Raw genomic sequence first — 26420 nt, 5'->3', positions numbered from 1 at the left:
CCAAGTCCTTTTTTGCCTGTCTTCCCTTTTTCAAGCTCAACACCTCTTTGACGCTCCTTCCTTTTGTCATTTTTCCCAGTAAGTGAGGTCCTTTTTTCTGGGGAAACCGAAGGTTTTCCCAGCCATTTCCTTTTGTTGGTTTCCCTCTTTCTTTCTTTTTTTAGGTTCCTAATACACCAACTCCCTATCTCTGAGCTGTTGCTGTACAAATCTTCAGGCTTCGCGTCGTATTACTGCTTCGAGAAGAAGGCCCATCCGTTTCTTGTTTATCGGGACCTTCGAGCTGTCTTAGTCCTTCTTTAGCCATGCTATACATCCAGAGGTCCCAGGAAATCCCCAGTGTCCTCAGGTCTTAGTGAGCTAAATGCTTCTCCGTTCCCCTTTTTTTATATGGACTCCTTACCCTCTATTGGGCCTCAAGTCCATAGTTCTCCCTTTCTTCGTGGCTTCAATCTTTCTCTTCCTTTCCAATTCTTTTATTTCCCATGGATTAGGCCCAATGTATCGTTCCCTTGGGCCTTTTATCATTTTTTCTATATAGATATATTTTGGACCTCAACACCATGCAAAAACATCAATATTCTCCCTAGGGAATACTATCAACTCTTCCTTCTCTCGAGAAGGCAGCTGAGCTCCAACCTAAAAGAACTTTTCAGAAATCATCATCAATAACAATTTTCTCTAACATCTCACACTCTGACCCTTCTGAAACAGCATCAGTAGATAACACTAGAGTCCTTAATTGCTATAAGCTCTTCTCAACAGAGCCCAAAGACTCAATTCTTGGCTGATGCATTATTGCATCTATCAAGCACTGCCTAGCCACAAACTAGCTCCCAATCAACTCCTCAATCTAGTCTCCAGACGGATATTTCACCTTTAAATATAAAGTTGAAGGAACGACTCACAGGGCATGAAGCCAAGGTCTTGCTACAATGGCCGTGTAGGGAGAATAAGCATCCACCACGATGAAATCCACCTCTACCACCTCTGAACCGGCTTACACGGGTAGTCTAATCTGGCCTATTGGAACAACAACTTTTCCATCAAAGCCTAATAGAGATGAATCATAAGCTGTCAAATCTTCACGTTTCAAGTTTAGCCCCTTGTACAAGTCAAGGTACATAATCTCTACCCCGCTGCCTTGATCCACTAACACCCTCTTCACGTCATACCCCTTATTCTAAGGGTGACTACCAGGGCATCGTTATGTGGCTGTATGGTTCTAGTTTTGTCCTCATCTGAAAAACTCAACGTCGGTCAAATCTTCATCCAAGCCCTCTTCAGCTTAGAGTTGGAGGCCTCGTTGAGTGGCCGAGCCACAAACATCACCTTGGAATGATGAGAACCAATTCTCCCTGGAGCGGTGAAGATGACATTAATAGTGCCCAAAGGAGGTCTTGAAGAAGTGTCTCTTTGAGATCTAGGCCCTGCTTGACTGCTCTACCCATTGGATTGATGTAGAAATTGTTTTAATTTACCATCTCTAACCAGCTGTTCCATATGATTCTACAAAGTTATGCAATCTTTCGTGGTGTGCCCTCACTCCTAGTGGTATTGACAATGAAGGCTTTGTTTGCGCTTCATAGGGTCTCCTCCCATGTTATTTGGCCATCTAAAGTATGGCTTCTTCTTAATCTTTTCCAAGACCTAATGCATTGGTTCCTTGAACACTGTGATGACCACCTGATTAGCGATAGACCTAGACTGCCCAATGTAGTCTCTTCAAGGCCGGTTATTATTGTATATGTCCGACTTGAAATCCCTCCTATCTTGAGGGATAACCTTCGCCTTTCCTTTCCCCTACTACTGGTCCTCCTCAACCCGCTTATACTCATCAATACAGTCCATGATCTGATGCACACTCCTTACAAGCTTTTTGGTCAGTGACTTTCTCAAATCATGTTTAGCAAGTAGGCCGACCTTGAAAGTCCTTATGACCACATCGTCAAAGTCCCCATCGATCTCATTGAACATCTCCCAGTATTTGTCCAAGTACGTTCTCAGGGTCTCCCCTTCTCGCATGGCCATAGACAACAGGGAATCTAAGGGTCGAGGAACCATACTACATGTAATAAAGCAAGATCCAAATGCCCGAGTGAGTTCCTTAAAAGAATCGATAGAACCTACTCCTAGGCCATCAAACCACCTCATTACCACAGGTCTCAAACTGGATGGGAATACCTTGCACATCAAAACCTCATTCTTGGAGTGCACAACCATCCTTTAGTTGAAGTTCTACAGGGTCTGTTCAACCGTTGTACATGATGAATGTTGGCTGAGTGAACCGACGAGGAAGTTTTCCTCCTTCAATTCTACGCATGAAAGGTGACCTAGAAATCTGGTTTAACGCTCTGCTCATAGCGTCGTTTCCCAAGCCTTTGCAAGACGAACTCTTGTTTCTGTGGTTATGAGGGCTATCCTCATCATACAAGAAAGATTCACTAGGGGAAGTCCTTAACCTAGGCCTGTAACTGTCATCCCCATTATCATCAAAAGAAGAGCCAGAACTGGAAAGAGTTCACCTCCGTCATTCACTATGCAACTTCCTTTTCAAATGTTCAATCTCCAGTTGCATGGCTCTAGCATTCTCTTCATGAGAGATGTGGCTCCTACCTCGAGACTAGCTCCTATTAGTATGGGTGGTGTGCACACTTCCTTCCCGGTCCCTTCTTTTTTCAAGATTGAGGAAATGATCTTGACGCTGGAACCCTATAAACTCACTAAACCTACCCTAATTGAAGGTTAAACTCACTAAAACACAAGGATTCCCCACAGACGGCGCTAATTGTAGGGATGCAATTTGGTGTCTAAGCCCAAAGGAAGAAATGGAGTAAGCCCAAAGAGCCCAATATGATGAATTTGTAGAGAGTGGATTAGAAAACTAGGTTCTAATGAGTTTAGACAACAATCATATTAGGTAAAGATGATAATAGAATAGAGATGAACTGATTTTATCTAAGGAAAATCGTCCTTGGACACAATCCGAGGAGGTTGATTCTTGTATATATTTCTTTTAGGACTAATTACAAATCTTATTCTTGATTCTCTCCTCTTTTTTCTCTCTCTTTCCTTCTCCCTTCTCTTCAAGGTCCTCCCTCTATTTTATACTATCTTCCCTCTTTTATCTCTACCCTCCACGTATAGATCAGATTGCTAGTGTTGATCCTCGTCCCACCAGCACCTTCCTAAAGACTTTGGGAGTAGTTGTAAGGCTAAAAACTATTGTTCAGGTATCACTTCTTCATTAATGCGGCCAGAGAGTTAGCTACAAAGCATTCAATGTGGTGGTAGCAGCTTTCTCTTAGATATTTCATAGCTTTCCTTGTCCTGCACTCTCATGATGTACATCCTTATCAATAAAATCTCCTGGAACGTTGTTTCTGTATGGCAGATTGTACATTCTGACCTCTACTTCACTCAGCCGAGGAAGCATCCCTCCCCGGACCCTCTTCTTGGATCATCATAACCAGACCCCTTTCTTTATTCATCAATGCCGACCTCCATGAAAATTTTTACCTGTCCTCGGACCATTAAGCGTCCTCGGACCAAGCCCCCGACCTAATATATACTACTGGGTCTATCATCCCTAAAACGGTGTTAGGAGCATTATGTGTTACTGATGATGGCATGAGGAATGAGGGTGCTTGGGCAGCATTGGGCCAGTCACATGGCTTCATGTTTTCTCAACATGCTTATGGCTCCTTATTCCTGACTGATGATGCTCCTAAGGTCTCTTTGAGGGGGACCTACCCAGTCTTCCTACTCGAGTTGGATTGATGAGCAATGATGATGGGCAGCATATGGAGGCACCTTGCTCCACATAATGCCCCAAGTCTATGGCAGAGGTGGACCATGGTGGGCAGAGATGGGTTTGATAATGATGGGCAGAAGCAAATGGTGCTAACCCTAGGTAGTGGTGCATAGCATTAGTGACTAAGTTGTTGGTTCCTTGTGTGTGGGCTGCTGTGATAATTGAATGCTATGTACAAGGCATTGAGCTAGATGGGGCTGGCTGAATGCATAGACAAGTGCTAGTGGGCTGTTGGCAGTTACTGTGTGTGCTCCATATGGGCATTCTGTGTGGGTTGTAATGCTGATGGGAAGTCTTGGGCATGGGCCAAGCCTCCCCAAAACGTGTGAGAACATGTTGTGTGGGCTACTAGAGGATGGGCAGAGGCCCCATGGTCTGTTGAGACATAGGCTATGCATGTGCAGTGGCAGTTACCGAGCAGTTACCAGGCAGTTCCTAGCTTTTTAGATGTTCAAACCTACTGTGTAAGGACTGGAAATGTGGAGAGCTGACCAAGAAAACATCAGTTGAAGGTGTCCTAAGTCAGAACACAAGTGGCAGATTGTCCAAGACCCAGACTAATACTAGGTTGTAACTACCATAGCAATTAATTCTGTATATTTAACCCTAAGACTATTGGGGGTGTCAATAGCAAAGTGCATTTAGCCTCGGGAAAATTTTGGGTAATTCTCTAGGCTTGTAAAATGGTTTCCTTTGTACTTGAGATTAAGTAATAAAGGTTGGAAGTGGGTTCCCTGTAAATATTATGTGTGTTGTGTGTTTAAATGTCCCTACATAATCTATTCTAAGTGTTATTATAGTGAGTGTGTGGTGTTGGTTGAGACTAAGTTAGGGACTTAGGACCATCACAGACAGAAAATTTGAGCGAAAAAATTATCCTGTGACAATTGGTATACCCATTTCTTCCTCAAAATCAGTAATTAGCTAGCTATTTACGTAGAAAAATCATGATTCCTACCTACTTGTTTGTTTATAGAGTAACTTTGAGTTGCCTCAACCTGCACTTCCAATATATAATAACTATTTGAGCAGCCACAACCATTTCCAAACCATGACTTATTCCTACCTATTTGGATACCACTTATTACTGAAAATACTGTAGCAAAATAATTTTTAAATGTGTAAATAGTATCGTAGGACCCAATTTTAAAGTTGTTTTTTTAAAAAATAAATAAATAATAATTTGCAGGTCTCATAAACAATACACAAAACCCACTAAAAAAACACACCGCTGGAAAACACAAAACGGGTAAAGGCTAATTAACAATGAATTTTCCACGCAAATGTTTGGGGCAGCTGGACCATGTTTTCTCTGGAAAAAAGCAGCCTTATATTTATATTTGATTCGTTTCGGATCAAACAAGTTGCAAAGGCCAACACCAAAAAATCAATGCACAGTGACATCCGACTGGAGGATTTTGATGGTATTAATTTTGGAGGGTCCCGTTGAATTATGTCGTATGCTCTCTTCTCTTGTTTATCTTCTAACTGGGGACACTGTTTTGGTAACTTTTTTTTCCAAAATGGACAGAGAGGGACTACAGAAATAAATGAATTGAAAATGATCAGAATTTTAAGACGGAAGACAAATTTTGTATATATGTGTGTGGCTGTGCTTGTATGACAAAACATGACAAAATTTGATTTTGACAAGTACCCCGCATACATAGAAGTGTTACATATAACAAAATGTATCTACCAGTTATGCTATAAAGCTAATTAAGTACATAAATATAAATGATCAAAGAAATGGTAAAATCTTAACCCTGAAGTGTCATTTTTTTTTTTTCATATGAAATGACGAGGGTTGTACCATCAAACTATATATGGTGCTTTGCAAATGAGGAGGGATAGCGAGAGATGTACCTTGACAGTTGACCAATCCTTGGCCATGACAGGCTCCCCAAGTGGCTCAACAGCTGTGCGGAAATAAGCCTCCGGCGATCTTGGTTCTACTTTGAACTTCTTGCAAAACGGCAGCCAAATCTTTGAGAAACGCGAGGCCTCCAGCATAGCATAAAACGTCAAATCTGAACCACCATCGTCTGATAGATAAACGCTAAGCTTCTCAGGTGGATAGTCATAAGCCATGACTGATAGGACTGTGCTAATCACCATAACTGGTGGTTCTATCACAGGGTCTGCAGTGCAAACAAATATGTCTATGCCCGGCAAAGCCTTTTCGTATCTGTTTATTATATATAAAATCACACTCAGCAAGAAAAGCATGTAATACACAAACGCATACATAGAAAAATCAAGTTTGCATGCAATATATATAAGCATCCACCAAGATATATAAGCATCCACCACCATGTGAAACAGAGATATATACCTGTGAGAGAGGCGATCTTTGAAAGTGTTACGATAGATGGGGTTCCATCGGACAACCGTAGTGACAAACCAATAAAAAGAAAACCAAAGCTCTGAGAAAAACAATCCCATCCATGCCCATCTTCCGGGTTCTTTTTTCGCTGGTATGTGGCTCAGTCTATATACAAAGATGAAGCATATACCCACGAAAATTAAAAGTGAATAGAATTGGAAAAGGATTCGTCCCTTTGCTAACTTTGTTGCAAAAAGAGGAAGATTTTCATCTTTTGCCATCTCTCACTCCTCCTATGGTGCTTTAGATGAGTTACACGGCATGTATATAGTACTGCCAAAAGTTAAAAAAGAAAAAGGAGGGGAAAAAGGCATGTATAATTGGAGCCAAGTAGAAAAGTAGATAAGATCCATGAGGGTAGGATTGATTGAGCAAAGGGTAATTTTTAATGCACACCTTATTATTACACACCGTACACACAAATAACCAGGTCAGCTAGAGCAAGTAAAAATTTGTGGAAAGGTTTGATTGGGAGTAGCAAGCGCTGGTCGAAGTCAGAGTCGGATATTATCAATTTTGATAAACTAACAAAACAAGGAGAGAGAGAGAGAGAGAGAGAGATTCAAATGACAGGAAAATGATGGCGCCTGCAATATTGCAAACAAATATGAGGCTATTGTACAAGGTTCAACCCAATCACGTTAAAATAAATTTGAGTTTGTGTGGGTTTTCGTGGAATAAGAAATTTGCATTGGAATTCTAATTGCACAAAAACGAAACTCTCAAAAGCCATTTCACTAGAGAAGAAAGTAGCTGTTCAGTAACTGTGTTTAAGTATTAGTGTTCAAAATGATGTGAAAATTGTTGTTTTCAAAATATTATGAAAACACGTGTTTAAAGTACTTTTAATACAAAAAATATGTTTATAACAATGTTTCAAATAACAAATTGTGTGTTTGATATGTGGATTTTTTTTTTTTAGGTGATGACTTGTACAGTAAGAGTATACTATTTTATTGAAGAAGAGGGAAAAAGAAAGAAAAAAAAAAAAAAGGAAATTGAGAGAAGGACAAAAGATGAAGCATGTTAGAGAGTTCCAATTATGTTTTTCAACTAAAGGGTACTCTACAATGTTACTTAAACACTAAAAACTGATATGGATAAGTTCTTAAAATACATGTTTTAAATACTGTAGCTTGAAAATTGTAACTCAAAATACTCTTAATAAATCATTCTTACCATACACTTAAAAAAACACACTGAAAATTGTTATTTGAAATTTACTACCAAAAAGGCCATATTTCACTCAAACTTTGTTCGAGGTTAGAGTTGAGCAAAAAAAGTTGAGGTTTAAAAAATTTGTAAGATTTTGTAGAATAAATGTGCTTTAAGCGAGGGATGACTATTTTAATGTTTAATAACAGTTTTAACAATATTTTGAAGGTTGTGATTCGCCAATTGTATCTTTTCATTGACTATTTATATAGATATATTTGGTTTTTTAACTTTATAATATACACATATACAAGGAAATTCTGGTATTCTCAACAATTGATATTTGTAGAATTTAGGCTTATTGTCTCTTAGAAATAATTTGTTAGGAACCTTATAACAAACTATCTTTTGAGTTGGAGAAAATATTGTCTTAAAGATTGTTATTCAATGTGAGTTGATAACACTATTGTAGAAAATGTGTATACTAAGCCGTACCAAAATCTCGATGACCTACTTACATGTGGCCATAAAGATATTCTAAGTTAGTTTGGCTGATCCGTGTACATCTCTTTGGGTAGACCTTGCATATGTGGAATGCTTAGGTCAATAGCTGCGGACGAGGGCTGGCATTATGCTCAAATAAAAATTGGGCATGGCGATCCATTTGAGCACTATTGTGGGCCCATAGGCATGGACCCCGGCCCTAATTGCATACACAATATCAATTTTTTACAAGATATGTTAATGATTTATGATTTATCTGTGTACAGAGGATATTCATCCACAACTTTTTAATATAGTTTTGACTAATTATGGCTAATTTCTTAACAAAAGTTTATGGTACTTTTTCTCTAAAAAAAATTGTCTTCTCTGCCATTACAGTATTTTAGGAGATACTAGTCACTAAAGCTTGCAAGACTTCCAACTCTAGCCAGCCAAATTCAGCATTTAGTTCTATTTGCTGATTTTTTAGTGCCACAAATTTGAGATCTATATATATAGTTTTAATAAATTTGGATTTATATTAAGTATTCTCAACTCAAACTTTTTTTTTTTTTTCTTACCATTCTTAAGTAAATAGACCAAAGTAGACTAAAATGCACCGAAATGAACCAAAATGCACCGAATGGATTGAAATGCTATGTTGATATGACTTAACATGGATGTAGTAACAATAAATACTAAGTTTCAATTTCTAGATACTAATAGATAGATTTGAATAATGAAGCAAAAAGAAAAGCACATAAATCAAATTCTAATCAATTCCAATACTTATTTTGACAATATATGGTTCCATCAAATTAACTATATCTTAACCAACAAAAGTTTTGTGAGACACAAACATAGAAATTAATATAGGGTTATTGCACAAGCCAATAAAGCAAACATAGTTGATTTGAATGTTACTGAGGTGGGTAGGCTAGCAACGTCTTTCCTAAAGAAAAGACCTTGGTAAACTGGAAGGTTGATGAGAACTAGCAGACCACATAGAAGAATCTGCAATGCAAATCGTTCCCAAAACAAAATTTCCACATTTGCAATCACCCTCTTCAATGCACCGAGGAAACAAAAGGCATTTAGCAATGCAAGTGTTGCTAAAATGGTAAACATTGGAGAAGAAGTACCAAACTCCATGACCTCTTGCTCATATCTCTGTGACACATCATCATCAGCCACCTTTGTTGTGACGACAAAGGCCGACTTTGAAAACCCCAGTCGTTTTAGGATATAGTCCAACAAGCCAAAGAAGTAGGAAGTTGTTCTTTTATATAGCCACATCCTTTGATCATTCCACCAACCCTAGAACGTGCCCCCAAACCGAATAAATTCTCCAAGGCTGTAAGTACGGTGGAGAAAGATGACAAATGCGAATGCTAGGACCCATGAGCTTAAAATCTGCTAGTGCAAGATCAATATATTCTTAGAAGATAATTTAGCAATAATAATACACAACTTCAATTCAAGAAATAAAAGTCTCTTACATGTGGAAACAAGGATATGCCTCTAAGCAAGCATAGAGATGGCACAATAACATAATACAACGTGGTCAAGCAGTTTGGAGCCCATAGCAAGTAGATACAGTATGAAAGTTGAAGTTTTAGGGGAATCTTTTTATATCCAAGCACAAAGGGACAATTCCTGGAGGCAAATATATGAAAATCACCTTCAGACCATCTTTTATGTTGTACAAGTGATTGTAGTAGTGTTATGGGAGCAACTCCTAAAAAGCCTTTCCTTTCTGGATTGAAATATATGGATTTCCAACCTCGACATTGTATGGATAATCCCGTCAATAAATCTTCCACTGCACAGTCATACTTCAAACCCATCTGCAAATAAGTGTATAGGAGGTTCAAATGAATTGTACACATACACACACATCACAAATAAGCATATAGGTGGTTCAAATGAATTGAACACACACACAGACCTCTTTTCCCCACTGAGAGTTTTCCTCATAGCTAGAACTTGCAAGGACTTTGCATTTCTCTTCTAGTACACTTGTACTCTCCTTTATACTTCTATTGCTCAATCTCTTCCAATCTGCCTTAAAATTCTTGCTATACTTTTGGCCAGAAAGAGTCTCTCTTCTGTGGAAGCACCCAGTACCGATATAGCAAGATCCTCCATTCCCATCATATCCTGGCATCTCCATCTTTGTTTCAATGTATAGCACGATAGAAATTTCGTTAAAATCTTCTCTAGTCAAGGGTATGCATTTCCAATTCATCATATGGAAATCACTATAAGTTCTTTTTTGATGCTTACCTCCATTATTACATTCAAGGAACTACTGTAAACATCATTTTTTGTTAGATTCTCAAATGCTTGTGGAAACTGTACAAAGCCAACTTCATTTCCCTTTTCTCCATCCATAAAAAAGCATAAAGCTTCTCTAACTGACGTTGAATTGTTTGAGTACATATCGCAATCCACGTTAAGAATTATTGAACTATTGCTTATCCTCGATGACACCCTTATCTAATATTTTTTATTAGGAAAGATGATTATGAGTATAACATACTAACAAACTAAGAATTAGCTTGGTGAAGCATTTTGCATGCAGATATGACGTATGGTTTACCATTGCATTCATAGCTCCTGCCTTAAAATGGTGATGGTATTGGGGTCTCTTTTCACGTGCCAAGTATACCAAGGTAGGTAAAGGTTGTCCTTGAATGTCGACAGCCTCAGAGTCTCTCCCATCAATAAGTATCTACAAATTATTTATTATTAATTAATTAACTAAGCCATGCAATCGAATAAAATTTAAATACTAAAGTATATTCAATTCATGAGACACATAGAATATAAAGTATGTACTTGAAGAATTGTTTGATGGTCACGTGGGCTTGCAACCAATATCCACTCATTAAATCCCTTGTGTTCTTTGCTTATCTCTTCAGATATTCGACCTAGTTTTGTGATGCTTTCAATCCGATTCTTCATGTCTTCATATAACATCTACATACAACATGAAATACGATTTTAGTTTTTAGCACACGTACATGAATTCAAAAATAAAGTAAAGAAGAAAATCTACAAGATGTTTGTCTATTGATTTTCAACCTAATCCCAAAATAGGTACAAAATAAATAGATGACATTGCAAATGAGAGGTATCAAAAAGATACAAAATAAATATAACAATCTTCCTAGAAGCCTTTTGATGGGTTTATAATGGTGGGTTGTAATTGAAGGATAATATGGAAATTAAGTTAAGTAGATAAATGATTTTTATTTTGGATGCTTTCATATGTTTTGAGATGGATTTGCAATCAAAACATCGTATTTATATAAATAAAAAAAGCAAAAATCTCATGAATGAAAACATAAGGGTCCATTATATGACTTTTTTTTATTTTAATAATTCTCTCATTTGACATTCCACCTCATTTTTTGATTAGTTCCATGCATGTATCAATCTTCTTTGAAAATGGTATAGGTATATTCATCTAACCTTCCATCCAAGTAAAGGTTTTAATTTTTATTATTTATTTTTATTCAAAGATAAATAATTCTATTTAATTATTTTTTCAATTTTTAATTATAAAAAATTTCTGACAGCTATTATATATATGTGTGTGTGTAAAAAAAGGTGTGGACTGATAAAGTACTTTCAAAATAAAAGGTATCTAGCAAGTGTTATCTCAACTCACCAACTAATGATTTTTTTTTTACACGTTTTATTCTAAGCTACAATAGCCTAGCCTAAGGTTTTTTTCTTTTGAGGTATTAATTGAGAAGAAAATAAGTTACTCTTCATTTTAGCCTTCCACATTAGGAAAACTTTTAACCACTTGTTAATTATTTTTAGTTTTTTTTTCTGTTCAGTAAAAAATAGTAGTTTTTCTTTACAATTAATTTTTTTTATGTTTTTTCGAGATACATGTGCATTCCACTAATTATTAATATAAAAATACAATTTATATGTTTTCTTATTCTCACAAAAAGTAGGGAGGGAGGATTTAATTTTGGGTTCTTCCGGAAAAAATATGTGATCATTATTTAAGATTTATATCAAAAAACAATTTATTTGATATATGACACTCGTGTTCAAATTTAGTTGTTTTATAGCAATAATTGAAACAAAGCCTAGCAAACCACAAAAGTAAAATATATAAAATGTTGTGCAATTAATTTAACCATGGTAATTAAATATTTATGAATTTTTTTCAAAAACATGTTTATAAATAAATTATATTAATCACAATAATTCATATTTCTTCTTTTTAATGACGTGATATAATTATCAAATATGATATAATGAATAAGTATTATACACTAATTATATTTTATATGAACTTGCAATGTACTCACATATTTCAAGAGATATCCATTTTAGAGTGGTGAAAGTATTAGTTTTACTTCTTCTTTTTCATGCCAAAGTATTACTTTTACTGATTTCATAAAAAAGGTAATGTATTACATCCATAAATAAAATCATAATTCCTACCCCCTTTTTTTTGTATTTATGGTAACTTTGAGTTGGCTCAACCTGCACTTCCAATGTTCCAAGCATATTAATAATTTGAGCGGCCACAATTTCCAAACCATGACTCATTGTAGAAAATAATAACAATCAATCATCAAGAAGCAAATGACATTTTATCAACCCAAAAAAAAAAAAAAAAAGAGAAGCAAATAACAATTTTTCCCCGCCTTGCCTTGTCTCACCCCATTCCACTCCACCCTGCGAGAGTTTTTCTTGCTCTGCAAAGGTGGTAGGCGGGGGATGGGTTTAGGCTTTTTAGCCCTGCCCCATCCCCATCCTAGCTCACTCTACTAGTGTTAAAGACTTAATTTTTATTATTAAGTATTTGAATGCATGAATATTAAGGCTTTATATTTCATTTTGATATTATTTTGTTAAACACTTTGAATAATATTATTAGGTTCATAATAAAAATTGGCTTGATTAAAATAATAATTTTAATTTTAATTTCAAGTTTATTTATATTAATGAAACAAGTTTTATAGAAAAAATTATAATAGGTGTGTAGGAGTGTGAGAGATAAACACGAAGTAAAATTTTACAGGTGAGAATGTACAAAGTAATTTACCCCACCGTGTAGAGCGAGACAAAAACAAGATAAAGATAAAAGGAAAATCCCCCGTCATTCAAATCGGGCCTACTTAAAAGGTGAGCATTCATTAAAAATTAATTATCTCCATGAGTTTTCCACGCAAATGTTGGGGGCAAAGACCATATTTTCTCTGGACAAAGTATCCTGGCCATTGTGGTATTTATATTTTGATTTATTTCTGGATAGAGCAATAGAGGCCAACACTTAGGGGGTGTTTGGTTTGTGTTTTCAAACAACAATTTTCAATTTTTAAACACATATACCAAACAGGCTTTAAAAGTCAATGCACATTGACAGCTAACTTGAATGATGTCCCATTGAATTTTGGAGGGCCTTATTGAATGATGTCGTATGCTCTTTTTTCTTTCTTGCCCACTAACTGGTGAGTGGTGACACTATTTTTGCAACTTTTTTCCAAAATGGACCAAGAGCATACAGAAAGAAAATGAAATGAAAATGATCAGATTTTTGAACCCGGAAGAAAACTTTTGTATGTGTACCCTACAATGATACTTTTCCCAATAGATGGAGAGAGCACAATACTAATAAAATTAAAATTGGGTTAAAAAAAAAGAGGCACACCCGGGAGACCACAGCAACAAAACTCTTGACTTGTATTTGCAGCTTATTGATCAAGCTGCATCATTTAAATCATAATTGTCCGTTGAAAACATGAGATAATTGTCAATTGAGTTATACACCCGGGAGTTTTTTTTTTTTTTTTTTTTTTTCAATTGAAATGATGAGGGTCGTCTTATTTCATCCAACAATTAATGAATGGTGTTTTGCAAATGATGAGGAGAGCATGATAGCAAGAGATGTACCTTAACAGTTGACCACTCCTTGGCCATGACAGGCTCCCCAAGTGGCTCAACAGCTGTGCGGAAATAAGCCTCCGGCGATCTTGGTTCTACTTTGAACTTCTTGCAAAACGGCAGCCAAATCTTTGAGAAACGTGAGGCCTCTAGCATAGCATAAAATGTGAACTCTGAAGCACCATCATCTGATAGATAAACGTTTAGCTTCTCAGGTGGATAGTCATAAGCCATGACTGATAGGATTGTGTTTATCACCATAACTGGTGGTTCTATCATAGGGTCTGCGGTGCACACGAATATGTCTATGCCAGGCAAAGCTTTTTCGTATCTGTTTATTATATATACAATCACACTCAGCAAGAAAAGCATGTAATAGACAAACGCATACATAGAAAATCAAGTTTGCATGCGATATATATAAGCTTGCTAGGCATGTGAAACAGAGGATATACCTGTGAGAGAGCCGATCTTTGAAAGTGTTACGATAGATGGGGTTCCATCGGACAACCGTAGTGACAAACCAATAAAAACAAAACCAAAGCTCTGAGCAAAACAATCCTATCCATGCCCATCTTCCCGGTTCTCCTATTGCTGGTATGTGGCTCAGTCTATATGCAAAGATGAAGCATGTTCCCACGAAAATTAAAAGTGAATAGAATTGGAAAAGGATTCGTCCCTTGGCTAATTTTGTTTCAAAAAGAGGAAGATTATCATCTTTTGCCATCTCTCTCTTTCTAGGTCCTATGGTGCTTTCTATGAGTTACACTGCATGTATATATATAGTACTACGAATAAGAGTTAAAAAGAAAAGGCAGAGAAAAGTATAATAGGAGCCAAGCAGAAGAGTAGTTTTGATTGACGAAGTGACCAGGTTAGCTTGAGCGAGTACAAACTTTTGTGAGATAGCTAGCGCTAGCTGAAGTCAAAGTTCAATACTATCAATTTTGATAAACTTTTAAAACAAGAAAGAAAGAGACAGAACCAAATGGCAGGAAAATGATGGTGCCAATAATATTGCAAACAAATATGAGGCTATTGTACAAGGCTACAAGCCAATAACGTTGAAATAAATTTAAGTTTGTGCGGGTTATCGTGGAATAATTAAGAAACTTGTGTTTGAATTTTACTTAAAACAAAAATGAAACTTTCAAAAGCCATTCCGCTAAAGTGAAAATCAATTCACTCTCAATTAACTTCGCTCGAGGGAAGAGTCGAGAGAAACAATTTAAGGTTTCAAAATTTTATAAAATTACACAAAATAAATGTGCTTTAATTAAGCGAGTAATGATTTATTTAACTTCTTATAACAATTTTAACAATATTTTGAACCACCGCTTCCCTTTGGTGTGGTGGTCACTCCACAAGTATTTATATTTGTGGGATGTGGGGAGCAAGAGTCAGGGTTCAAGTCTCCAGGAAGGAGCTTCACATACATATACACTTATATTATGTTAGAATAGAAATTCTACCTTGTATCAACAACAACAACAACAACAACAACAACAAAAAAAAACAATATTTTGAAGGTTGTAATTCTTCAATTGTATCTCTTCATTGGTGTCATTTCATTGACTTTATATAATTTTTTTTGGTTTTTTTCTGTATAATATACCTATACAAGGAAATTCTGGAATTCTCTTAGAAATAATTTGTTAGAAATAATTCAGGATATCTTTCGAGTGTGAGCAAATATTGTCTTAAAGATAGTGACTTAGTGTGATATGTTTGTTGTTAACATTATTGTAGAAAATGAGTATACTGTGCCTTACCAATATCTCGATAGCCTCCTTACATGTCCAAGGTCTAGAATATTTTAATCTAATTAATTAGGGTACCATACTCTATATAAAGGTGGTATTACTCTTAGAAATTGAAACAAACACACTACTATGAGGAATAGCTTCAATATCCCCATTGTTATGAAAATGTAAAACGGATTCTTGTTTTTCTTTTTCTCCTCCCTGTTAATACCCCTAGTGGCGATACTTCTTCCATGAAGGAAAGCCCTGTTGCACAAAAAATTAACCCCACTTATCAGCATATTTTGCTTCTTCTTCTTATTTTCCAAGTTATTATTGTAGTTGTGCTCTAATCATTCTCACGTCAAAATTTGAAACTGTTGTGTTAACTGACCTTCGGGTTTTTTTTTTTTTTTTTTTTCTAATATATAAGTTTAGTAGTGGGCTTTCATTAGATTGAGACTTTGTAAAGTTGCTTACTTCTTTAACATTCAATCGATTTTTTTTCTTCCTAATATTTTTTAATATATATGTTTAGTAGTGGGCTTTCATTACGTTGAGACTTTGTAAAGTTGGTTACTCCTTTACCATTCAATCGATTTTCTTTTTCTTCCTAACCATTTAGTTTTTCCAACATTTAGAGGTTTTTTTTATGAGTTCGAATTTGGTAAGAATGTGATGTGTAAAATCTATGTTTTACACCATCTAATAAAAAAATTGTTACATCAGCTTTTTACTTAAAATTTAATGAGAAATGATATGTCAACAACATTTTCATAATATTTTTATAACAAATTCTAACTGGCAGGTTGTTACTAGTTGTTATTGTTGGGGCAAAAAAGTAATCTTAGTATTAGATTCAAATTTCAACCAATAACAACTAACTACCTATAATTTGTTGTGAAAATGTTGTAAATATGTTATGCACGTAGCATCTCTCAAATTTAATACATCCTACTACGTATACTTAATAACATTTTAATAAATTCTCAATTTGGTTAGATTTTTAGATGGGTATTAAAATTGATTGTGTCTATCCTTTCATACGTGATATGATGATGTGGCATGTTAGGATTAGAATATGTAAAACTTAAGTTTTACAACACATCCTTATATCCTTATAAAATTTAATCTCTTTTCCTTTATTTATTTATTTATATATATATATATATATATATATATATATATAGTTTTTTGGTTTAAATTTAACAAATAACCTACCTTGGAATATAATTGAAAAAAAAAAACAATTTCAAATCTCAACCGTTAATATTGAAAATCCATCATATCTCAAGTATTAAAAACTCGATCAAAATATGACACGAAAAAGCAACAAAAACATCATGACACGACACTTTCTTGCTGACCCAAATGTCCCAACAAAGTCTACCAAGCACATTTAGTTCAATTTCACTAATTTTGAAGAATTTTCAATTATAATATCCATACCTACACATGCAAAACCTTTTCGACTTTTGAGTTCCTGAAAAGTCTAACAATTTATAGTTTAGCAACTAAACGGATGTTAAAAACTTAAATGAATCAAGTCAATTAACTGCTACGAAATTATTTTCTAAAAGATACATTGATATTTCTTCTTTCCAAACAATTATACACACTGACACACATCTTAATTTATGTCATATGACTAAAATGATTGTTTTCTTTCCTTCTAACTGTAACTTGATGAATTGCTAATTAATTTGATGTCGTATTTCGGTGTTTATTCTATCATCACCAACACTACCCTTCTCATCTTAATTTCTACCTCTTGAAAACACACCATATAATAGAATTTTTAAAATAAATGAAAATTCTGTTTATCAATTTTATCAAATAGATTGTATACGTGTAATAAAATGACTTCTATTGAGTAGATAGGGTAAACACAACTTTATCATTCTCATCTAATTTAATCCTTATGCAAATTATGTAATGTTTCCAAATGCATTTAAAAACATTCTTGCTATCATCCGTACCACAAAAACTACTTATTCATTTGGCATATAATTCAATATAAATTTATAGTGTTGCAAATGATAGCTATATATCTAGAGAGAGAGAGAGAGAGAGAGAGAGAGAGAGAAGTGCATTTCATGGTGTACCTGAATAATTGCTCATTGGAAGACTTGTGATAGTTGGAGAGGTGACTATTTTCATGCTTTATATAGATCATTAGGCAAATCTAGAAATGAAAATGCATATCCATGTATCTAAATATCAGTTTAAGAATGACTACAAAACTTCTAAAGTTCCCAAATTATCATTAATTAGAAAATAAAGAAATTTTAATTAAAAAAATTGGAATTCAAAAAGGTATAAGAATAAGAGAGTAGAAACCAAACCCACAAAATTTTGTTGATAAAATTTAAAATTTCGGATAAATAAACGAATAAAAATCTACATAAATAGATTTTTATTGCTAAATTAAAAGAAAATTATGACAAATGAGAGGAAATTAATTTATTACTAAATTTTATCATAATTATGACACCAAATTAATTTAATGGAATTTTCATTACTATATAAATAGGAAATAATTATAATGCGAGTGCTTTGAAATTGTACATATATGGTAATATATTAACATATTCAATGTTTTAAACATGACAAATGTGCTTACCAACTTTAATAATTTCTTTTTTAATTGTGAATTTGATTTTTTTTTTTTTTAACTTTGGGCATGAAATTAAATGTTTATGTAGAAGAAAATTAATTTAAGGAAAAAGATTAGGTGATAGCTCAACCTTTCTCATCTAAGAAACCGTACCTAACAGAGGTTCATGTAACTGATTTTTTAAGGAAATACTGGTGAAATTAATAGTTTACATTTAAGGGCATATTTTTGTGAACATTTAAGGCAATATTGGTCAGATTAATAGTGAACATTTTAAGGGCATTTCTTTTTAATTTCTATTTACTATTGACACATATCAGACATATTGACATGTAGTCTAGGGGTGTCAATTCGGGTTAACGTATCGGGTTCATGTCATGTCGAAATAGAAGTATTCAACTAAATGGCTCAACCCGAACCTGGCCCATTTAATAATCGTGTTATAATCTTTCAACCCTAACCCAACTTGTTAATAAGGCAGATTGACCTGACCCAACTCACTCGACATGCTTAATAAATGGGTTGTGTTGGGTTAACACAAATATAACACAACACATTTCAACTTGTATAATATTAAATATAGCATCCATCTAGAAATATATATTGTTACACCCCAAAAGTAGTGCATACACTTCAAGTTTTCAACCCACATTCAAAATAATATAGTTCAACAAAAATATAACATCTATCTAGAAATAAGTTCTTTACACCCCAAAAGAAGTGCATAAACTTTAACCCAAATAACATAGTTCAACAAAAATTTAATATTCTCAAGGTTTGTAAAGTTTCAATTTCCAATTATATCCCTTGTAAGTTTTTGTAATGACTCACTTTTCTTTTTAAATTAAAATATAGGTTGAATATAAAAGGTCTTTGACAAATCTAAATTAATATGAATATTTATTTGTTATACTAGTTAAACGGGTTGTGTTAAATGGGTCATTTTGGGTTGACACAAATAAATTGGCCTGTCAAACATGTTTATTGCAGGTTACACAGATTAACCCGCTTATAACATGTTTCTTAATGTGTCGCTTTCAGCTTGATCCGTTTATAACCCAAATCCGCTAAGGCCCAACCCTAACCCTGTGTCAAGTTCATGTCATGTTCGCGGGTTGGATTGAACATTGACACTCCTACATATACAAATAATTGTTTTAATATGTTGTCCATGTCATACCAATTAAATATAAAAAGTTGTCATGTGTCATTGTAGTATGTTTTGAAAAGGAATATATGTCATCATAACATGCATCCACCAGTTTTTAAATTCAACTTTTTATATAATATATATATATATATATATATATTTTTGGGTATTTGTAGCAACTCTTTCTTATCATCTCTAGATTTTACAAAAGCATTTACATACTTGACTTATGCTAATTAGTGTGTTTATTCTTCTCCAAAAAAAAAAAAGTGTGTTTATTCTTTTCTTTAACTCTTAATTTGATTATTGTATTAGTTTATAATAAAAAATTATTTGTATCAATTTGGTGTTTTGTCGTTCAAATTCCGTTGGTGTTGAAATGCATGGATGATAAAGTTATATATAGGTTTTTTTTTTTACTATTCTAATAGATAGCATGTTAAAAGCCGATATATTGATATAAAAAATATGACAGATTTATAAAATTATATATGAATATAATTTTAAATACATGTGAATATATATAATACTCCAAACAATTTGACACTGTAATGTTTCAAAATACATTCTCATGCATCACACAAATTAGTTACTTTTTTTTTTTTTTTTGAGAAACCCACACAAATTAGTTACTGGTTAAACATATCTTTTTTTTAGAGAATTTCAACCTATGGCGTCCGCTCCTGATAATAGCTCTTTATTATCAGACCAAGACACCAATCAGTTTTTGGTGTAGGCGAAGATTGAACCCCAGATCTCTTATTCAACCATTAGAGACTTTACCAGTTAAGCTAACTGGAACCAACCTGGTTAAACATATCTCAAACTGTGAGATTAATGGAAAAAAAATAGAAATATAGTTTCATTGATTATTTAATTTGACATACAAACACAATAAAAAAAAAGGTATATATTTGGAAATTAAAAATCAATTGAGTATTGGCCCAATCAGTTTATAATTATCCAGTTTAACTTATTCACCTACTATATCAACATAACTTGTTACGAGCCCAAGAAATCGCAAGCCTATACTTTTTAAAAAATAATTTCAAGCCTATATTGGCCCAGTAATATTCAATTTTTATCCAAGCTGTCACCTAATCTTTTTAATCCAACCCTTACATGAGAAAGGTTGAGCTATATATGCAACCTCTTTTAAGAATATAACCGTTTTATTGACTTAATGACATACTAGTCTCATCACATGCACTTTGCACATATGACGAGGTTTTTTTTTTTTTTTTGTCTAATGTCATAATTTCTCTTTTAAAAAAAAAAATTTGATAAGTTTGTTTTGAAGACATAGATTAATAGGAGAAATTATAAGGTTCACATGGTGGACAAGTGACGTGGTCCACTATTCTGCTAAAAAACTTACATTTGTTTAAAATTGTTGAGTTAGAAATTTTTTTTAAACAGAAACTGATTACTGAATCAGCAATTTTAAACAAGTGAGAGTCTTTTAGTGGAATAGTGGACAAGTGACGTGGTCCACCAGAGGACCGTATAATTTCTCGATTAATAGGGAAGTGTCATATTTTGCAGGTATTTTAAATAGAGTTGGAGATATATTTTGAGAAATACTATGTCTACAACATTTTCACAAAAAATTACAGGTAACCTTTGTTACTAGTTCAAATTTAAACCTAATACTAAGATACTTTTTGGCCTCAACAATAACAACTAGTAACAACTTGCCACTTAGGTTTTGTTGTAAAAATGCTGTAGACATATCATTTCTCATATATTTTTACCAAGTTGTCCTCAAGTTTTTTCCCTATTAAAGCTAAGGTTTAGGAATATTTTTGAATCACATAAAAATTCAGTCCAAAACATATATATATATATATATATATATATATATATATATTCTTTTGTTATTACAAAATATTTCAATCTCTCTTTCATGCCAAACCTGACCAATTATTACAACAATTGGAAAATTTAACTACGACCTAGCTAATTTAATGCAACATGTTTTAATGAGACTAAAATTACCTATTTGGTAATTTAACCTCTTTTTTTTCTTTTTTTTGGATATTCGATAGTGGGGGATGGCGGATTCAAGGGTGTGGGACCAAAATTTTGAATAAGGTCACTTTCACTTAAGAAAATGATGAATTTTTTTAATTTTGTGCTTCCCCTCCAAGTTATGAGTTCCTTCCTTTCAAAAATAAGTGCTACATATTTTATATTCTAATATTCAAGAGGATCACTTCTAATTAAAAGTCATAATGTTAAAAAATTAATTGCAAAAAAAACGTAAAATTAAGAAGTTGGAAAGAAAGTTTGAGTATTAATCTTCATATGGTGTTAGTTTTACTCATTTCTCATAAAACACTTTTGCTAGTAAGATTGAGTATTAATCTCCAATTCTTCTAATTCTTCTCTTCCTAGAAAGAATCTCTATTGCACCCATATACACTAACATTATTCACATTTGACGGAGTAAATCTAATAATTGATGAAGCAACACAACTAAAATTTTCTTTTTATGATTTAGTGGTGGTCGAGTCATCACTGCAATCATACTCAAGAAATAAAAACTTGACATTTAAGAAAACTCAAAAAAATTCAAAACTTCTTTAAGTTCAACCAAACAAAGCTAATAATCTAAAAACAAAAAACACAAAAAACACAAAAAAAAAAAAAATTAAAAAAAACAAACAAACAAACTAAGCCACCAATCCAAATCTATATTTCTAGCAACTAAACAAAACCAAGATCTGAGATACGAATAAATACATTAACAAATTTTCATGAAAATAGACCCATTAATAATTTATTGAGCAACACACACAACAACACTAAAAGTGACTACCTGGAAACAATGGAGGGTCCTCTTCAAACCTTTTTTTTTTTTTTTCCCACACGTGAAACCTAAATAAAATTTTTTTTAATGAATATATTAATAGAATTGTATATCCTATTTATGTTGTTTTGGCGAAAAGAGATAAAGACAACAGAAGAGATGTTGACGAGTTATTTTTCGTTTTATCTCATTTACTTGAATGATAAGAAAAAATAGTTAAAATTGTCAATTTATAAAAAATATAATTTCTTTTAAGTTTGGGAATATGGCTACCTACCTGTTTTAAAGGGAATTCACATTCCTACAAAAAGGGGTTGATGGGGAATCCAGATACCCTGGCATCTGATTCTCTGATGTGATTTGTAACCAAACATAAAAATCTTTTAACATTCCTGAAAATCTTAAAACATTACCCTGTCACATTAAAGTAAAGACAAAAGTGTGTATTTTATTGATTAATAGTTGTCCTCAAGCAAAATTTCTAGTTTTGCTTATGAAAGGATTTGAACCAAGGACTTTCCCATTGGAAACACCCGAAAATGTTATTATATATGTAATTATTATTTTGTACTAGTTAAGTTATAGTACTCTTAGCTAAGGTGCATCAAGATGGTTTTTGGTCATCTTAACAAAAAGCAGACATCTTCATTTGTATGTATGTGAAACTTCCATGTGAAGATTTAAACATCGATCCTTGTACCCCTATCTCACAAGTACTTATATTTATAGAAAAACCATCATGTCAAGAGTGTTTGCGGTAGTTGTCTAAAAAATATTTTAAATTGCCCAAAATACCTACTTGTCCTTTTCCACATATGCCCTTCTCCAAGCCCCCAAGGGGCCAAGAGTTATCACATTTGTTTGAAGCAAACCCTTACAGTTGAGGCCAATCTTGTCTTTTACGAACAACAATACGGTTGGAATGTACCGTAAAAATCCACCTCAAAGCGATCTGTCTTCCCCGCCATATCAGGACAGTTAATTGTACAAGGTAAAAAAGGCTTTTAAGTTTTAACTAATAAAAACTATAACCTTAATCTTGGGATGTTCTTGTTTTCAAATACCATCCAGCCTGTATTATCATTTTTGTTCTTTTAAGGTCCATCAAAATTTGTATATATCTTTATCAAAAAAAAAATTTGTATATCTCTTAAATTCAATCTCAGGCTTGGCAATTTATTTCAAAGTCTTTTTGGGTGCGTGGTCTTCTTCTAATGATTATTCAATTTCAATTCATGTAAGGCTTTCGCAATTTTCAGTTCATATCTAATAATGTTCATGTATTCAAAGTTTTCAATTTTTTGAATTCCTTTCTTGTTTGTAATATTAACCATGTTGTTCTTAGTTTGATTAATGTTAATGTTGCACTATATGTTTCGCGAAATTGGATGATACATGCTACAATCTTATTATTCTAGCCAAATTCAACCAATAATATCAATTGTGTTTTGGCTGTAGAAATAGGCATATGATATCGCATTCTCTGATAGATTCTATATGTTTCTGTGTGTCTTTGGTAATTGAAATTAGAATTTCTGCTACATCAACTTATGCCTGGAGATATAATAAGGCATTTGACAGTTTCATTTATCCATTTTTGATATGTAGTTCGAATTATTCGACTCAATTGAAGACGTATTTGTCCTTTTGTAGAATTGTCCAATTGTCTCTGATCTTAGTCTTGAATTTTATATAAACATTCTCAATCATTTACAAATTTTTAGTTTTATATGCGATCCTTTCCAAGAACTCCTAGGGTGCCATGAGGTTTCAATATAATTATCTTCATAATTTGGATAAAAATTCTTAATCAAATGATAATTTTCGACTTGACAATTCAAAAGTAATTGACCTTTTTGCTGCTATTATGTCTCAATTCTGCATGATGTTAATTTCAATTGATTTTGCAGCTAAGTTCCAAAGGAAGAGATGGTCAATATCTGCATGAAAGATCGCCAAAAGGTTCCTCCAGATTCTTCGAGGATGGAGGTGGGAGAGATCGACACCAGGGCACCTTTCCAATCTGTCAAAGCTGCTGTTAGTCTATTTGGTGAAGTAGCTGTCTCTAGGGACAAATCTGCTGTCAGGAAGTCAAAACTTTCTTCAGAGGTACATATGATTATTCCATTGCCAAGCCACATTGTTAGAGACTGAACACCAGGATTTTTTTATATTATTAGTGAATTAGAGGCTAGGGTCCATTGCCTGCGATGCAAAGGTTGTGCAATAGCCACCAATGATTTTCTGGAATATGTCTTAATGAAAACCCAAATAACCTTTAATCTAAACTATAAAGTTGCAATGCTTGAGTGACAATGATGGTGAACATAAGATATGATGATCTCTCTTTTATGTAGCATCTTCTTGGCCTAATGTCATAAAGATGTGACCTTTTTCTTCCTTATTTGCCAGAATGTACTGGACAAGGAGACACAACTTCTATTGGCCCAGAATGAACTAAACGAGATTAAGCAACATCTATTGAAGACACAATGTACAAAAACTCGGGCACTTACAGAGCTTGAAAAGGCTAAGAGAACAGTGCAAGATTTGACCACCAAGCTCAAATCTGTAAATGAGTCCAAGCAATCATTAATTGAAGCTGCAGAAGCTTTGAAGAATAAACCCAAGAACCTTGAAGTGGAAAAATCAAGAAATGCCATTGGACATGAAGCTTGGAAACAAGAACTGGATTATGCAAGAAAGGAGTACACAACCATTGTTACTGAACTTGATTCTGCAAAGCAAGAGCTCAACAAAATTCGGCAGGATTTTGATGCTGCCTTGGAAGCAAAATTGGCTGCATTCCAACAAGGAGCAGAAGCTAAGCGTTCTGTAAACATTAACACAAAAAAGGCTAGTGAGCTTTCAAAGGAAATTGCAGCAATGCAATCATCAATTCAACATCTAAAGCATGCCACCCCACAAGCCCAACAAGAACACTCAAAGATTGTGGCGGAAAAGGATGCCTGCATAAAATCATTCAAATCTGCCAAGGAAGAAGTAGAGAAAAAAGTGTTGTCCTTGAAAAAAGAGGTTGATCCTGAATCAGATAGAAATTTAGAGGCTAAATTTGCAGAAACAAGTGCAGAGATTGAAGTCCTACAAGAGGAGATGAAGAAGGCACATACTTCTGAAATGGATAGTGTGAGAGTTGTAACCTCAGAGCTCAACAAATCCACAAAGACACTGCAGAAACTTGCTGAAGAAGAAAGCTCTCTTCGAAAATCAGTGAGTTCCCTTCGGCTGGAACTGGAGGATGTGAAGAAAGAGCAGGCTGAATTGAAGGAGAAGGAAGTGGCAGAAGAATCCTTAGCTGCTAAGCTGAATACTGAAGTACAGAATAGCAAGGCAGTGGCAGAACTGAAACTCCAGCAGCTATTATCAGAAGCTGAAAATGCCAAACGGGAAGCAGAAGAGATGAAGAGAAATGCTAATGAGCTGAGGCAAGAAGCTGAAGCCGCCAGAATTGCATCAGAGGAAGCAGAGAAAATACTAGAACTTGCCTTGAGAAAGGCTGAGGAAGCAAAGGCAGCTGAAAAGAGGGCCCTTGATGGGATGAGGATTTTATCTGAGAAAAAGAATACTCTTCACTCTTTGAACTCAGATTCTGCTCCCACGATCAAGTTGTCATTGAAGCGGTTCGACTCCTTGAGTAGGAAAGCCCAGGAGTCTATAAATTTAGCTGAAAAGCAAGAGCTAGCTGCCATGACTCAGTTAGAAGCAATCAGTGCAAGTAAAAATGAAGCAGATAGCAAGTTGGAGGCCAATCTGAAAGAAATTGATGAAATGAAGACTGCAACCAAGATAGCTCTGACAAAAGCAGAGATGGCAGAGTCAGCAAAAACAATGGTCGAGGGTGAACTACGGAGGTGGCGACAACAAGAAAAAATTGGGAGTTCTGAAGCTTCTTCTTTTAAAGAGGATTCAGGGAGGTTGTCAGGGTCAACCCCCCTACTGCTTTAGGATTGTAAAAGCAGCACCTGCTAGAGAGATCAGGATGAATCAAGAGAAAATATGTGCTTTGCAATATCACGTTTGCTCAATCTCAATGACACCTTTGCATTTGAAGATAAACTAGAGTGACTGGAGCTCCTCATTTCCCAGATGAGGCAGCCATGTTAGTTAGGCGTCTTCCTTAACACAATTGTGCAAATTTGAGAGATTCAAAAACAGGAAGAAAAAAAATGTTGAACCCTGACATTGTGTAGCCAAAAATCCTTCATTGTAATTTCTCCCTTTCATTGGATTCTCAGTAGCGATAGCTAAATGTTTAGCAAATTATGTAGGTGTTCCCTAATGGATCATCAGGTTTGTCAATACAGAACTAAAGAGATGAATA

General features: G+C 34.3%; 2 protein-coding genes and 1 pseudogene across 5 annotated transcripts in view; 1 reads left to right on the top strand and 2 right to left on the bottom strand.

The window, feature by feature from the left end:
- LOC142633958 (cellulose synthase-like protein E6) overlaps positions 1-6463 on the bottom strand; it is a 32207-nt gene extending 25744 nt beyond the window's left edge. For 3 of the 4 annotated variants that reach the window (XM_075808217.1, XM_075808222.1, XM_075808218.1), the window contains exons 1-2: positions 6150-6460; positions 5681-6002 (exon numbers count right to left, since the gene is read on the bottom strand). In XM_075808217.1, coding sequence (XP_075664332.1) covers positions 5681-6002; positions 6150-6421 — 594 coding nt within the window. In that variant the 5' untranslated portion in view covers positions 6422-6460. Of the gene's footprint in view, positions 1-5680; positions 6003-6149 lie in introns of all 4 variants that reach the window. The other variant, XM_075808223.1, reaches the window with a different exon arrangement.
- A 2163-nt stretch (positions 6464-8626) lies between these two features.
- Positions 8627-14516, bottom strand: LOC142636853 (cellulose synthase-like protein E6; annotated as a pseudogene).
- A 9491-nt stretch (positions 14517-24007) lies between these two features.
- Positions 24008-26361, top strand: LOC142637498 (WEB family protein At1g12150). Its single transcript, XM_075811770.1, has 2 exons — positions 24008-24187; positions 24491-26361. The coding sequence occupies exons 1-2, from the start codon at positions 24008-24010 to the stop codon at positions 26042-26044; spliced, it is 1734 nt and encodes a 577-aa protein (XP_075667885.1). The 3' UTR covers positions 26045-26361.
- The last annotated feature ends 59 nt before the right edge of the window (positions 26362-26420 follow it).

This window comes from Castanea sativa, chromosome 5 (assembly GCF_040712315.1).
Source record: "Castanea sativa cultivar Marrone di Chiusa Pesio chromosome 5, ASM4071231v1".
Taxonomy (NCBI): domain Eukaryota; kingdom Viridiplantae; phylum Streptophyta; class Magnoliopsida; order Fagales; family Fagaceae; genus Castanea; species Castanea sativa.
This window is presented reverse-complemented; position numbering and strand designations above follow the sequence as displayed.

Excerpts from the sequence above, each read along its gene's own strand:
- LOC142637498 (XM_075811770.1), top strand. The coding sequence starts at position 24,008 with ATGGTCAATATCTGCATGAAAGATCGCCAAAAGGTTCCTCCAGATTCT. Across the intron at positions 24,188-24,490 it reads AGTCAAAACTTTCTTCAGAG|AATGTACTGGACAAGGAGAC; the intron begins GTACATATGATT and ends CTTATTTGCCAG.